This window comes from Micromesistius poutassou, assembly GCF_964030765.1.
Source record: "Micromesistius poutassou genome assembly, chromosome: 22".
NCBI classification, from domain to species: Eukaryota; Metazoa; Chordata; class Actinopteri; order Gadiformes; family Gadidae; genus Micromesistius; species Micromesistius poutassou.
The window spans coordinates 118,898-135,599 of record NC_140292.1 but is presented as its reverse complement, the minus strand read 5'-3'; the positions used below and the strand labels follow the sequence as shown (position 1 = coordinate 135,599).

At 49.2% G+C, this 16,702-nt stretch overlaps 1 protein-coding gene across 3 annotated transcripts in view; it reads left to right on the top strand.

The window, feature by feature from the left end:
* etv6 (ETS variant transcription factor 6) overlaps positions 1-15,385 on the top strand; it is an 18,663-nt gene extending 3,278 nt beyond the window's left edge. For 2 of the 3 annotated variants that reach the window (XM_084486785.1, XM_084486783.1), the window contains 6 exons: positions 1,870-2,034; positions 7,728-7,862; positions 10,380-11,033; positions 12,058-12,200; positions 13,229-13,329; positions 15,165-15,385. In XM_084486785.1, coding sequence (XP_084342911.1) covers positions 1,870-2,034; positions 7,728-7,862; positions 10,380-11,033; positions 12,058-12,200; positions 13,229-13,329; positions 15,165-15,267 — 1,301 coding nt within the window. In that variant the 3' untranslated portion in view covers positions 15,268-15,385. The remainder of the gene's footprint in view (positions 1-1,869; positions 2,035-7,727; positions 7,863-10,379; positions 11,034-12,057; positions 12,201-13,228; positions 13,330-15,164) is intronic. The other variant, XM_084486784.1, reaches the window with a different exon arrangement.
* The last annotated feature ends 1,317 nt before the right edge of the window (positions 15,386-16,702 follow it).

Below are 16,702 nucleotides of genomic sequence, written 5' to 3'. Positions count from 1 at the left end.
CACACACACACACACACACACACACACACACACACACACACACACACACACACACACACACACACACACACACACACACACACACACACACACACTCACTCTTACACTTCTTTTTTATATAACTGTAATCCTCACTTCCTCAATATCATTTCTACTGCCTCTGCCCCCCCCCCCCCACCATGCCTCCTCCATCTCATTTCCTGCTCCCTCCCTCCCCTCTTATCACCACCGGCAGCCCCCCCCCCCGCCCCCCTTCCGCTCCTTCCTGTCGTCTTCCTTCCTGTCCCCCCCCCCCCCTCCCCACCACCGTGTTTAACAGCCCACTAAATTCAACCTCAGACACCTCCACTACGCCCCTTTTAGTCATAGCCTGTAATCTCCCCCTCTCTCCTCCCTCCCCTCTCTCTCTCTCTCTTCCCTCCTCCCCTCTCTCTCTCGCTCTCTTCCCTCACCCTCTCTCTCTCCCTCCCCTCTTACACTCTCTCCCTCCCTCCCCGCTTACACTCTCTCCCTCCCTCCCCTCTCACCCTCTCCCTCCCTCCCCCCTCTCCCTCCCTCACCCCCTCTCTCTCCCTCCCCTCTCTCTCTGCTTCCTCTTGGTCCTTCCTGTTCTCCCTGAGCTATGACCGTCTTTATATTTATGACTCTTCGCTGTTTACTTTATGTGGCTACATCGATGGGGAAAGAACACACACACACACACACACACACACACACACACACACACACACACACACACACACACACACACACACACACACACACACACACACAGTGTTTGTAGTCCATGCACAGTCAGGGTTTATTTTTGCTTTGAACATTGAACTATTATTAAGTGTGCCTTGCTACATAAATTCAGGGAAATTATTTCTACTAGTTTACGATGTAATGTAATGAAACGGAATTATGCTTTTGTTTTAGATTTAAAAAAAACTAATAACAACTCATGCCAGAAAAATATAGTGCATGTGAAATGTAATTACACAGCGCAAGGTTGAATAACTTCAAATATGAAATGGATTCAATTTGACATTCGGTGTATACACTGTATGTTCTCTATCAAAAGCTTTATTGAATGGTGATTTAGTTTCACCATTGTATTTTTGCACTCGTCGTCGCCAGAGGTGAAGCTCTGTTCACCATTCATCCATTGAGCCAAATCCACACACAGAAGATGACTAACCCACAACACGTCCTACTAGCAGTGACGTGTGTGGGACATCTTTCATAATCCTCCCCTCCCAACTGCATAGATCACTCCACCAGCCTACCCAGTGGACTTTAGCAAAGGCTGCCTATCTATCCATCATATAGCTAGGTGAACACGCCCGCGTGTGATGTCACTACAACACAGGAAAAAGGCTGATTTTCAAACGGCTTGTAATGGCTGATCTCACTCACACCTTGTGGCGTAATACCCCCCCTTTACGTGTGTGTGTGTGTGTGTGCGCCTCAATGCTAAGTACACAGGCGTGTCGGTGCAGAGACGCAAAATATTGTGTTTCGAAACTTTCCGTGTCCGAAATAGACTCAAAGGTGACATATTACACCACCAGTGTCAGCGTGAGTGTGATTAGCCGCTACGAGCCGTTGTGAAAAATCTGCCTCTAATGACATCACAGGTGGGCGTGTCCATCTAGATGTGCGCTGCATAGATCAGCAGTCCGCCAGCCTACCCCAGTGGACCGTAGCAAACGTTGCTCATCTATCCGTCACATCATCTAGGTGGAACACACACCGGAATGGTTCTTTACATCGTCAGAACTCCCAACCCGATCCTCCCAACCTTTTTTGGGTCCCGACCCGTATAAATCCTATGTACGGACGCGTGAGGCTGACGGTGTGTTCCCCCACCCCCCCCCCCCACAGGGCTGCAGCCGATGTACTGGGGCCGGGAGGACGTGGCCCAGTGGCTGCGCTGGGCGGAGCGGGAGTTCGCCTTGCGGCCGACCACCAGCAGCTCCTTCCAGATGAACGGCAAGGCCCTGCTGCTGCTCACCAAGGAGGACTTCCGCTACCGCTCGCCACACTCAGGTACGCGCACGCACACGCGCGCGCAAACGTGCACGCACGCACGCACACACACACGTCCACGCACGCACGTACGCACGCACTCACTCACTCATGCAAACATGTGTCCGCACACACACACACGCACGCACACACATACTCACTCTCGTGCGCACGCACGCAAACACGCGCACGCACACGTACACGCAAACGTACATGCACACGTCCACACACTCACGCACACACGCACGCACACACATACTCACTCTCACGCGCACGCACGCAAACACGCGTACGCACACCTAAACGCACACGCACACTCACTCACTCAAACACGCATGTGTACTCACGAACATTATTATGGACACAAACACATACATCCATGATAGTATGGACACACACACACACACACAGAGCATACACTCATGCGCACACACACTCTTGCACACACACTCATGCACATTTGCGTGGAAACACACGTGTACTCAATATTATGGACACAAACACATACATCCACGTGAGCAAGGACACGCACGCACACACACATACACACGTTTGCATGGACACACACACACTTGCAAGAGCACAGACTAGACGCACACACAAACTCCTTCAAACTGCTGTAGTGTGTGTGTGTGTGTCAGTGCACAGTTCTTTTCGCAGATGACTTCAATGGTTATAGGTTATTATTGAACCTAAACGCATCTACGCTTATAACACACACACACACACACACACACACACACACACACACACACACACACACACACACACACACACACACACACACACACACACACACAACTTTCCTTTGATATAGTAGTGCACTAACTGACTAACTTTGCGCACACACGCGGTGTTCATGTGTTGCTTAGCAACCAAAATGTTCAGCTCCTGTTTCTAGCCGTGTGGCTCCCAGAGCTTTAAGGTAAATGTTTGTGGATTTTGTATTGCATAATTCCTCATTATTCCTTTTTTGGGGAATCATCGACTTCAATAGGTTTGAATATCAGACGGGGGGGGGACTTTTATTTTGGAAAGCACGACGGCAGGAGATGGACAGACATTCCCTTGTAGAATCTCCCTTTGTGTCCAAAGAGTTGGCGTACCAGTTTAAACCCGGGATCCCGGCGAGGTGTTGAGTGAGGACGGGGGGGGGGGGTGGAGGGGGGGGGGGGGTGGTGGAGGAGGAGGCGTGACTGCGAAGCCGTTCCTTCGTCCTCATTGGTGCGGCTGAGCCACACATCCATTCAGATCCTTAAAGGGACAGACGCGGCTTCTCTGGCCTTCTGAAGCAGCCACGTAAATCTGTGAATGACTACTGTACGTGGTGCCAGGGCCGGGATAACCAAACGGTTCTGGGTTCGATCCCCGATGTAAAGATAAAGATAACGTCCCCCGGGGGGGGGGGGGGGAAATTCATCTTGGGCTGCAGTCACACTGCGTCACAACATACCACATAAAAAATATACACAGAAGTATAGCCGATACAAACATGCTCCACTGCATTTGCAAAATGTGCACAACACAGTGGATGTAAAAGTGCACAAGTAGGTAACAGTCATTTGTTGCTGTTTAGCATCTTAATGGCAGCTGGGGTGAATGGGTTTTTATACCTCTTTAACCTGCAGTTCGGCATTCTAACATAGTCTACCTGAGGGTAGCAGCTCTATTCCCTGGTTGAGAATGTGGTTTGGGTCATCCACAATCTTATGTGCCTCCCCGAGCACAGATTGTTTTTTTCGCACAGTGACTGTAGGTGGCGCTGTTCTTGGTGCGCTACAGTTTTAATGTTCTTGTGTGTACTATTTGTACTTTGTTCTCGTGTTAAGTCGCTTGGGATGGATGCTTCTTCTTCGTTGTTTCTGATTGGAATAAGCTCACTCAATGGGGAACCAGTGGAACCATTTAATGACAGCTATCTTAAGAGGTGGGCCTGGAAGTGTGTGTGTGTGTGTGTGTGTGTGTGTGTGTGTGTGTGTGTGTGTGTGTGTGTGTGTGTGTGTGTGTGTGTGTGTGTGTGTGTGTGTGTGTGTGTGTGTGTGTGTGTGTGTGTGTGTGTGTGTGTGTGTGTGTGTAATACGACGTGTGTGCGTGTGTGTGTAATTAGATGTGCACGTGTGTGTGTGTGTGTGTGCGTGATAGGAACCTCTGTGGTGATGGCTCTGTGACTGTTCCTCCGTGGAGGAAGTCAGACCGTCTGGTCTGGTTAACGGAATGAAGAAACACAAAAGATTTTTTTTTTTTTTTTTTTTTGTGGAGATAGCCCTCGATGGTCGCCGTGGTAACGCCTGTCACAGTCAAGACGTCAAGCGTAGACCAAAAGGTACGGCTTAGACTGCCGGCGTTCAGAAGGCTCGGCTGTTTTGTTTGTTTACTGGACTCGAGTTCAAGAAAATTCCCTCGACCGTCTTGGGCAACCGGAGTCTGACGTCAAGCGTTTGGGGAAGAACCTAAAAATAAACGAATCAAGAGAGAGGGATCTTCCCATCAGCCCTGAGTGGCCGCCAGCCAAAGCACAGATCCTTAAAACACTCCGCTATTGGTATTATTATTAGCATTTGCGTCTTTATAACAGCATATTTTTTATTTTGTAGCCATTCGCTGTTTTGTAAACACACACTCACTCTTAACGCCGGGGGGGGGGGGGGAGTGACTGAGGCCAAATGTTTATAACTGTAATGACTTGATTGTAATTGTTATGACTTGATTTCAAATTATCTCTAATGCTTGAAGCTCGTTAATATAACACAATGCGTCCTTCTGGTAGAATTCAATGCTCTTTAGCAGTTTGTTTTTCAAACAGCCTGCATTTGTTTTTCAAACAGCCTGCATTATGCAACACTTCTTTAGGGCATAGCGACTTTGTCCACAATACTGCCGTTAACGTGATGAAGGGTTAGTGGTGAACTTAATGTTTTTTTTTTATTCATCGCCGACTTCAACCATTTGTTTTCTCATAGGACTGAGATGAAAAGGGTAAAATAGGATAAGCATTTAAAGCGCACGTATGCACAACATGGCTGTGCCAAACACATAGAAGTGATACTGGAGTGATACTGGCCACACATACCAGCACAGTAAAGTATTTCACTGACCAGGAAGTTAAACTCAGGGGAAAGTACTGAGCACCGTTGTTTATGCGCTCCATGTTATAAATGTCAATCATGTCTCTGTTTAAAGGGACAGAATGTACAGAGATCAACATTTGCAGAGCAATGTTTGTTTATATTTGAGTGACCCTCTGTAAAAGTCAACACACACACACACACACACACACACACACACACACACACACACACACACACACACACACACACACACACACACACATTGATATCCACCCCTGAAAAACTCCATCCCCACCCAATAGGTGGGGCCAGAAATTGTGGAAAGAAATTTGTCATTAAAGACATTTATCAATACTGCCGAGTGTTTAATAGCGTAATAATATTAACCATAATGGCAATTCAAAGTGATGAACATTGAGGGCTGGTTGCAGTAAGCTTCAGTGAAGCTCACCCTGATTAGTTTACAGCACACCCAATTTATTTTCATCTCAGCCAGTAAGCCAGTCCACGACGCAATATTCAACACTTCATTGTTTGTAGATGAAACCCATAAACCATAGAGTTACACACGAAGTGGGAATGTGTGTGTGTGTGTGTGTGTGTGTGTGTGTGTGTGTGTGTGTGTGTGTGTGTGTGTGTGTGTGTGTGTGTGTGTGTGTGTGTGTGTGTGTGTGTGTGTGTGTGTGTGTGTGTGTGTGTGTGGTGTTTCCTGGTTGACTGTACGTGTTTTGATGTGTCATGTCACTTCCTCGTCACTTGTTATTAGTTAAAGCGAGGGTAGGCAATTTATTTTATACACATTTTCGATAATTTCTGTTAAAATTCTCTTCTGCATCCCGGCAGCAATTTAAAAAAATCAAGTGATCGGACAAAAATGAAAAAATCCTGTTGTTGGGGGTCACAGGCCTGTATTGATCATTTAATTGTCCATCATTTAGTTCAGCGCGAATGACATGATTGGATACCTGTCTGTCTACCTAGCTACCCGGGTACCTGCGCGTCCTCTGCCCGTTAACTTATTGCGCAGGACCGGAGTCTTCCACAAGGCTAGCTTTAGCTAAAGCTAGCCATATAGCTAAAGCTAGCCCTATAGCTAAAGCTAGCGAGCTAGTCCCGTTTTCTGAGGGTGTGGCTTTAGCGAAAGGCCTTAAAGGAGGGGCAGCTTCTTTGAGTTGGATACTTTCAAAATCCAGTTTAGTCTGGCTGGTTTCTTCAAAGTTTCCTACCCTAGCTTTAAGACTGTGAAGGAAAAAAAATCCCCATTTTCTTTCCAAGAATTGACAAACGAGTTCTTGAACCGCAGTTTGTCACCATAGAAGTACAAGCTGTGGTTGTAAATCATGGAACAGGTTTTATCCTTCAGGCTTGACTCTCTGAAGTTACCGCCGAGATGTTATCATGGTTTATGACCACGTAAATACGCAGGGATCTTATTTTTTTACGACTTCCTTGTAGGAAGGCAAAGTAAATAAATAAACGTCGATAAAAAAATATATCAAGCTTCTTTTTCTGCCTGACGGTTTGAATTTCAGCTATTTTCCACCAGTGTTGTGTGTCCAACTTTTGTCAATAAACGTCCCCCTCTTCCCATAAAACCAAGGCAAAAAAAAATCCCAGAACCCATTAGGACAGCCCACACACAGCCCTGCGCAATATCGTGATCACACAAACATTTTGTAAAGCGCATTAGGGAAACATTTTGTAAATGGCAAAGTTGTAAATGCCACATTTCTTCTGCTCGTAATTGTCTTTACCCGTGTTCCCGGCTGAAAAAAAAACAAACAAACAGGAATCGATCGCTCAGACGCTGCTTAAAATCTACAGAGGAAGCATGTTACTCATGATCATGATTTTATGTTTTACGAGCGGGAAACATAGGAGGGCTTTTATGACGATAAAATAATAATTCCAACTCCAAAGTCAAGGGACTCTAGTCTTTACAACTTGTGGTGACAAGCAGAGAGAGAAAAACCAGAGAGAGAGAGACGGTTCTACGCTGCCACTGCTGACGCTGCCCATGAGCCATCGTCTCTTTTTCACAACCAGGCTGCGGCGTCACACGTCAATCAAAGCCTCTCCGTGGTGACACACCGCCGTTCCCGCTCGTCTGCGTCACGTCGCGTCACGTCACCGCGAAGGGGAAGCAGGGGTTGGAGACGGGAAGAGGCTGACCGGGTTCACCTCTGACCTCTGACCCCCAGTGTGTGTGTGTGTGTGGGGGGACGTCCTCTAGGTTGACCTTTGACCCCCCTGTCTCTCTCTGTAGGGGACGTCCTCTAGGTTGACCTTTGACCCCCCTGTCTGTCTCTGTAGGGGACGTCCTCTAGGTTGACCTTTGACCCCCCCGTCTGTCTCTGTAGGGGACGTCCTCTAGGTTGACCTTTGACCCCCCCCGTCTGTCTCTGTAGGGGACGTCCTCTAGGTTGACCTTTGACCCCCCTGTCTCTCTCTGTAGGGGACGTCCTCTAGGTTGACCTTTGACCCCCCTGTCTCTCTCTGTAGGGGACGTCCTCTAGGTTGACCTTTGACCCCCCCTGTCTCTCTCTGTAGGGGACGTCCTCTAGGTTGACCTTTGACCCCCCCCTGTCTCTCTCTGTAGGGGACGTCCTCTAGGTTGACCTTTGACCCCCCTGTCTCTCTCTGTAGGGGACGTCCTGTATGAGCTGCTGCAGCACATCCTGAAGCAGAGGAAGGCCAGCGGGCCTTACCCGTCCTCCTACCTGCCCGGGAACGCCTTCCCCCCGCTGCCAGAGAGCTCCATCCAGCACCTCAAGCTCGAAGGTCAGCCACACAACGGCCCAGGAGGTACAGCTGGCCGGTAACCGGAAGGTCGCTAGTTCGACCCCCGGCTCCTCCTAGCTGAGTGTATAACACAGTAGGACTTGCCGGTGTTCTGCCCATTTCCGCTCCCTTGTCCGAGTTTGATACTTGCATGGTTCTGCGCAGCATGTGCATGACGAAGCTGTTGATCCGCGGTGTAGTATTGGCGTAAAACACACATACTGTACCCCTGAAATCTCCAATAAAGACGTTATAATACAGTATCATAGGCTATCGAATCATGCTACCCTATCAAAAAGTGCCACCTTATGTGTTTGGTATCGTATTTATTGTTATCGTTTTTCTGTTGACCAACTGCTTCTTATCAAACGATGCTCCCACTACAGAATTTTTTGTTATTTTTACACCACTACTCACTCTGTGTACACTGTAAGAATATGGGGAGCATATTCTGATACTGTATTATAACGTCTTTATTGGAGATTTCAGGGGTACAGTAATGTGTATTTCACACCAATACTCAATAGCGTCGTCATGCGCATTCGCAGAACCACTAGCTGCAAAAAAAAAAAAAATCTGATGGGTAGCAGAGATTGGCAGAACACTGGATCAGAAATTCCGGGGACTAGATAAGCAGGTATTAGATGTGTGTGTTTGTTTGCTTAGTATGATATTAGTGTTGTTGGTGTGCACCCATTACTGCGCGTTCACACCAAACGCGATGGGGCGATGCGTAGTCAACGCAGAGACGCGAATCAGGCGACATTTGTCACTAGAAAAACAGACTAACCCTGCGGCCCTGGCACGTGGCGAGCACGTTCACGAGGATTTGCAGCGTGGCACTTTCGCTCAAGTTGAAATATTTGAACTTTGCTGCGACATTCGCGTGATGACAGCCAATCAGCGTTCACTCCCTGAGTGACGTCACGTAACAGCCAATCAGCGTTCAACCGGCCGGGCCGACCGTTCCCTGCACTCCGCAGTGAACCGCAGCCTGGAGGAGAAAGTGATTGTTGCTGTTTGCGACTCCCGAGCTCTATATATAATATTATATGATATTATATAATATAATATATAAATATCTATATAATATATAATATCACGGCCAAAAGCTGTGTGCGCCTCCGGATGATATTATGAACCCATAAACGACGGGCATTCCGACGTCTCTCCCTCTTCCACCACAGGCAAAGACACGCAATGGTGGTTATCTCGGCCATGGTTGAGAATGAATTGGCATGAAGCACCGTTGGCGGGGCAAAAGATGTGGCGCGACAAAGTTCGCCCGGTAAAACTTGCACAGCGACAGCGGATTATGATTTGTCGCGCCGCAAAAACGTGGGCGACCGGGCGACAAATGTGTCTTTTGGTGTGAACGCACAGTAAGTAGTATGGAACCAACAACTTGTCTAATTATGATATCCCCTTATGGCTGATGCCGTTGTTTTATTGCTCTGTAACAAATGCAGTAATAAATAAATAATAATCATACGCACTTGTGAACTCGCCTCTCAACGAAAAGCCCCCCCCCCCAGGGCAGAGAGATCCACTTCCAAGCAGTCACATGCTAGTCTTAGTCGCACAAATAACCTGAATAGACGGCATTTATAGTCACGTCATCTTCCAAGACGGGGAAGGACATCAAAAGAAAAAACCCGAGGCTCCTTTGTCTCGCCCTGCTTTTAAAGCGCAAAGTTAACAGATCAGGATTCAGAGGGCTTTGAGTCCGGGGAGCTAAAACCAGTCGGACGAGGAAGTGCTCTGAGCAGCCAGGTGCTCATTATCTCGGTGTGCTATTAAAGGGGAAGTGTTCGCTATCAAGATTTAGGTTTTTCCCCCCGAGCTGCCGTTGTCTTCCTTGTTTTTGAAGTGAACATTTTGAGCACACCTGCTGCTCTGGCAATCGCACAAGGAAGTAGAGCGACGCACGTAAAAAAAAAAGGAGGTGTGACTCGGCATTGTTTCCAGTATTATGATTTGGAAAAAGGGCACTTTTTTTTTTCCTTTTTTTTTTACATCGCTTATCTCTCTTGCTGCTTTCAACTCCGTAGCGCTTGGCTAAGTAAACAAACGGGAAACGAGGCGGCCTCGATGACAGGGCTTTGCCTCGCGTCCCCCAGTGCCGCAGCACCATCTAGTGGCCGAGCGGCGGTATCACAAATGTTCCGGGAAAAACAAAGCAATCGGTCGGAGGTGAAAAGACGAAACTTGAGTCAGAGAATCAGCCGGTCACACAGACAAGGCGATACTTATTCTAGACGAAGAGCAGGGGTGATGGGGCTTTTAAAGTCAATGGCCCCAAACTGTAGAACAAACTGCCTCTTCATGTCCGGCTATTTTGTATTATTGTCTAGTGTGTCCTTTTTATGTGCTTGGAATTGTTTTTTATTTTATTTGATTGTTTAATAAGTATTAAGCTGGACCATGCAGCGCTCTGGTCCACTGCGGTGGTCTCTAAAGGGCTCTGTGATAAAGTCTAACTTGATGGAAACGTTAATTTCCCCGTTGCCTCAACAGAAACGGTACGACGGGCGCCGCGCGGCACGGACGCCAGCCCCCAGCACCCCCCCACCATCGAGCTGCGCCACCGCTCGCGCTCGCCGCACCCCCGCCCCACGCCGCGCCGCTCGCCCTCCGAGACCGGCCACGCCCGCTCGGCCATGGAGGACCCGCACATGGCGTCCTCCCAGCTGCCCGACAGCAACCACCACCTGCCCGACGACGTGTTCCCGCTGTCGCTGTCGCCGTCGCCGCCAGTGGCGGCGACCAGCTTCCTGAACGGCCGCTGCGCAACGCCGCGCGAGGCGCCCTGCCCCCCGGGGAGCCCCGGCCAGGACGGCCCGCCCCCGCCGCCACCCCGCGTCATCCAGCTGATGCCCAGCGCCATCATGCACCCCCTGCTGCTCAGCCCGGGGCGCGGCGGCGGCGGCGGCGGAGGAGGAGGAGGAGGAGGAGGCGGGGCCAACCGCGAGCTGAGGCACAGCCTGGAGAACGGGCGTGGCGGCGAGGGGGGGAAGCTCCACCCCCACCACCAGCTCAGCCTGGCCCAGCAGCAGCTGCTCCAGCAGCAGCAGCAGCAGCAGCAGCAGGAGGAGGCGTTGTACCGCAACCACGTCATCATGCCCGTGTCCCCGCCGGAGGAGCCCGCCATGCCCATCGGGAGGATAGCAGGTAGGCCCACCGTCCAAAGAGACTAAGTACCGTAACCACCCCCCCCCCCCCCCACTGTGCCGCTGGCCTGCACTCACACTAGACAATCTCAACTGGGCCTGAGTACGGTCGCCTCTTGTACATATAGGTTGCGTATCCGTGCGCGTGTCGGCTCATTAGCGTCTGTACCGTGGACCTGAGCACACCTCTCCGAAGTGTATACTGAGGCCACGGAGTTGAACTGTACTTGAGTACGGACGGCGTGCGCACGCTGGCCAAACGATCTAGACTTTAGGGGGCAAACGTACTCGGGCACGGCGCAGACGGCCTAGTGTGAGTGCGCCCTAAGGCCCAGTCCCATTTCTCTCCCCTTAACAAGAACACTTGCTTTGAGTGCCCTTAGCTGCAAGTCAGCTACCGAGCTAAGGTTCAAGGGTTGATTTTAAGGGAAAAACAGCACTCCCCCTTAGCTCCGTTAAGTATTGGGACGCCCTACCCCTTCGCGGGAACGCGCAAAATCTAGGGTTAGGGCTCACATCTAGGGGAAGGGGGAGAATTGGAACAGGGCTTTACAATAAGTACATTGGTCAGATGAAAGAGAAACGGCAATATATGGCTGTCGGTAGAGTAAGGATGTTCATAGAACCGAGTGCCAAGCACTAACCATCACTAGGTTAACCCGTTCCCCGTATACACTAACCATCACTAGGTTAACCCATTCCCCGTACACAACAGAGACAGCTAGGATAAGATGCTACACGATGCAAAGTACTGTTTTTAAGTGCCAGGACGTACATTATGTGCCAGGACGTATAACGAGGGGTGTGGGGGGGTAAGGGGGGAGGCTATGCAGAGTCACATTTCCCCCCCCCTTAACTTTCTAAAATAGGCCTGTTCACCCAGTCAGTAGAGACTTGTTAGGAAGTTTAGATTTGTTCCATTACATTTTTTTTGGCCGTGGTCTTGCGTATCCCTTCTGAGATGTCCTGGAAATGCGCTCAAAGTTTGATGAGCTTGCGTTTGGTTCCCGACCCCCCCCCCGCAGACTGCAGGCTCTTGTGGGACTACGTCTACCAACTCCTGTCTGACAGCCGGTACGAGAACTACATCCGCTGGGAGGACCCCACCAGCAAAGTCTTCCGCATCATGGACCCCAACGGACTGGCCCGACTCTGGGGGAACCACAAGGTATCTGGATCAGATCAGCATTAGGAGCTTAGACTAGGCTGGTGGCAATGTTCTGTTCCCCCGAGGGTGTATATCGGTGGCCTGCAAGGGGGCGCCAAAGTACCCCCCCCCCCCCCCCCCCCCAATACTATCCACAAGTTTCCTGGGGTGGGGTACTGTTACGGAAATGTGGGCCACACTTCCGGCCGCCCGCACGCCTCAGCTGTGTTTGTAGCTGATCAGCTGGCAGGCTGAGCACATCACTGTATCTAGTCGCTCTGTCGCTGAATACAATTATGTACTTACAACCGGACAAAACGAAATAATTGGTTGAAATCTGAATGAATGAATGAATGAATGACAGACGGCGATTGTTTACATGGATCTCGTAGTAACCGGTAGTGAAGCCCACAATTCGCGCAAAGCATCACGGGGCGGTGGAAACTTGTGTATAGTACGAGTCCACAAGGCTATACATGCAGGCTTTCCACACCACAAAAGCACAGGGGTTTCCTTGCAGGAGAAAGGAATGAGATGGACTGTGCTTGAACGTATTTGGATGTCTGATCCCTGGCATCGTGGTGATAGTTTAGTTACAAAATGTAAACTTGTTTTGTTTAGCACCTATGCAGGACTTTTAATTTATTGAACTGTAAATATAGCAATATTCGTACTTGAAAGCCGCCGTCAAAAAAGACACATCTACTAAAAATATGTTTTTTTTGTATGAAGAGTATTTCATTAATACACAGGATCAGATGTTATAATCCCTTGTGCCAAAATCCAAGGAAATCACATATTCAGAAGCCCCTGCCCAAACCAACCTTATAAGCACGCTGGCCGCTAAGCTACCAACCAATGGTGAAAAACACGAGACAAATGGCCCCAGCTAACAGCCGTATGCAAGAGTGTCACATTGTGCTGTACTATACCAGAACTTCATAATGACACAAGTGATCAGTTTTTTTCCTGATCATGGAAAAACAATCCGATCAATTTCCGAGTATTTTCCCCTGGTGGTGACGTGACGCCCTGCCGTTTGTCTACAGAACCGGACCAACATGACCTACGAGAAGATGTCGCGGGCCCTGCGCCACTACTACAAGCTGAACATCATCAGGAAAGAGCCGGGACAGAGGCTGCTCTTCAGGTGAGAGGCACCTTACGTTCATAAAGGGCTCTTTATGGTCCCACGTAGGGCCGGGCGATTGATCGAATTTAGATCGCGATTTCAGAGTGAAACGATCACCAAACTAATATAATCGAGTTGAAACTATATATATATATTTTTTGATTATTATTTTATTTTATTTTATTTTTTTTATAGAAATTGCAGAACAGCTGGATTCATATCTGGACTTTATTTTCTATTTGACCATTTTGTGTATTTTTTTAAGGGGAAGTTTCAAAGTTCTCATTTACAATGTGTTTTTTTTTGGAGAGAAATTATGAATAAATGCATCATGTTTTCAAACTCAAAAATAATCGTTTGAATAATCGAGATTTCAATATTGACCAAAATAATCGTGATCATGATTTCTTTCCATAATCGAGCAGCCCTAGTCCCACGTTCACGCAACGCAAGGACCACACAGACGCTCCGACGTAGTCGTGAACGTTTATCGTCCTGCGTCGGGTTTTAGTGAGCGGACCAATCACAGCCCTTGCGGCCGGCTGCGTCGCCTCGACGGAAGGTTACAATTTTTAGGGAGGCGTACGTCCGGCCCTCGCGGTGGACGCAAGGAGGGTCCGCAAGGACGTAAGGGGTCCGTAACCCCCCCCCCCCCTTGCGTTGCGTGAACGTGGGACCATAAAGAGAGCTTAAAAGGCGGAAGTGGACTTCCTTCTCTCGGAAGTGGACTTCCTTCCACCCTCAGAAGGAGGACAAGCCCATGGGGCTAACCCTCCTTGCACCATTGATGTTAATGTGTGCTAAATAAATAAACAAACTAAACTAAACTAAGGTTCAGAAGCACTTCCCACGGGCCCTCCCATTCGCTCCGATCTTTGACCGGAGGTGAACTGCCCTTTCTTTCTCTTTCTCTTTCTGTTTTTTTGTGACCCTTCATCCAGCCACAAAAAGTGTCAAACACGCACAACACCTGTCAACACTATAATGTAATTATAGATTAACCTTGTTTAAACTTTTTAATCAAAATGTAATCGATTGTATATTAATTCCTTGAAATAATTAATTAAAATGTTTTAATTAAGTAGAAATAAATTAAATGAAGTAGCAAAAAAAAATAAAAAAACGTGTTTCCTACACAAATAAATCAACACGGGCCCCATTCCAACAAGCCTCCCTACACACTGCACTCCGCTGTCTGTCGGTCGGTCCTGCAGAGCAGTGGTCCTCAAATGGGGGAACGCGTACCCCTAGGGGTATCCCTGCAGGGGGGGGGGGTTCTCTATAGCTGTTTCTCAATTCGCGTTCTCGTGTGTACTCGTGTACTTGCGTTCTCGGTAAACGTCATCAGTGGTAGCCCAAGCACTGTTCCAATTCCAAGTACGCGAGTACTGTCGTAAAACCCGGAAGTGTTCTCGATGCGTTCTCGATGAGGCCGTTCTACCGAGGATGCATCGGAGGTGACTCGTGTGGACTCGGGACCGTTAAATATCCCAGAATGCATCATCGAGTCCGCTGCTGTTCCAATTGCAGAGTGCGTACTCGCGTTCTCGGAAGTCTGTACTTGAAAGTCCGGACTTGCCAAGTACGTACTTCCAAGTCCGCGAGTACGTAGTCCGCGTACTTGGTATTGAGAAACGGCTTAATAAAATACATTTCTAAGAAATCAATTTAAAAAAATTCACCCTGAGCATTTTTCTCCTCAAAAAAAAAAGTTTTGCGCCGTTGAAGGGGGTGGGGGGGGGGGTGGGGGGTACCCTAGTAGAAAAGGTTTAAGCACCACTGCTCAAAAGGGATCTCCAATCTCCTGCTCAACGTCTAAACCTTCTAAACCGTGCCCCCCCCCCTGGTCCCAGGTTCATGAAGACCCCCGACGAGATCATGAACGGCCAGACGGAGCGGCTGGACCACCTGGACTCGGACCCCGAAGAGCAGACCTACATCAAGGAGGAGTGCTGAGCAGCGACCCCCCCCCCCCACCCCACGACCCCCCCCCCCCCCCGGGGGCGCAGCGGAACTAAACGACCACCAGGGGGAGACAAAGGGACTGGACCGTACAACACACAGCCACTGTTGCCTTCCCCGCCCCCCCCCCCCCCCCCCCACCCCCCACCACCACTGCCGCCCAACCCCCCCGCCCCCCCCCCCCTACCAGGGAGCAGCTTGTACAATCGTTAAAAAAAAAAAAAAAGGGAACTGAAGTTCTTCTTTGGACCCCGCTTCTCGTTCCCGAAAAACAAACTGAGAATCGCCTTCTGTCGGGGGTACCCCCCCCCCCCATCTCCCCATCTCCCCCTCCCTCCCCCCCCCCCTCCACCCCTCCAGTTCCCCACGTTGCCTTTGGGACCTGAGAGTGACATGGTGTGTCCCAGTGTGTAGACTATTGTGTGCTTTCCGTGTGTCGTCGTCGTCAACGGGGGACCGCCCCCCGAGGAGGGGGGCGAGAGGGGAGACCTTCTTTAAAAAAAAAAAGGTGCTGGCATGAACAATCTTCACCTCTCCTCCTCCTCCTCCTCCTCCTCCGCCTGCATTTTTAATCAACTCTGAGAGAAGAACGGATCACCTGTGTTTATATTGTTTGGGCTTCATGTCTGTTTTGCTGATTTTTTTGCTCCATCACCCTCCACCCAACCCCCCCCCCCCCCCCCACCCCCACCCCTGGCCCTCCTCCCCCCCCCCCCCAATGCATTATTAGACAATGCCATTTTGCAATTTTGTGGAAATAGGAGAAGGTTGGTGTGTTGAACTTAATGTTTCACGATAGATTAAACCTTTTTGATCTTGTTTACCCTTGAGTCGTCTGTGACTGTTTAGGACATTAAAGAAGAAGTGGGCATGTTTATATTGACCTCGTTGGCTTACCAGTGCACTATTTCAATCAAACGCATCACTTCAGTTACGTTCATTATGAATTTGTTTCCCATTTCCTTTAAGTCACACTTAACCCACGTCGGCTGAGGTGAGGCTGTCGTACTGAACACGTCCACAAGGGGGCAGTACACGACAGCTTTTGACAGCGGTGTTACCAGCAGACGGCTACAACAACTGTACAGACTAGAGCTTCACCCGCATTGTAAAGACATTATATAAGCGAAATAAGATCCCCAAAATGTCATTTTTCTACAAGCCACAGTTTAAATCAAAATTCACCAAATGCAACATCACCGCGATAATCTTAATTCCTAGGCTGTCTCTGATCCGTTTAAAACGTGATTGACGCAAAGGTGTATCTTTATAAAAAATGGAAAATTAACAGTTTCCTCCGGTCAATTAAACAAATTATCTAAAATGTAACTCCCATCGTTGACCTGTGAACGTACGCGTCAGGTCGACGGGCGGTGTAGCGCGCGATGCGCCCCGCGTTCACTTGTCGCCATAATAAGTTGGCTCACTG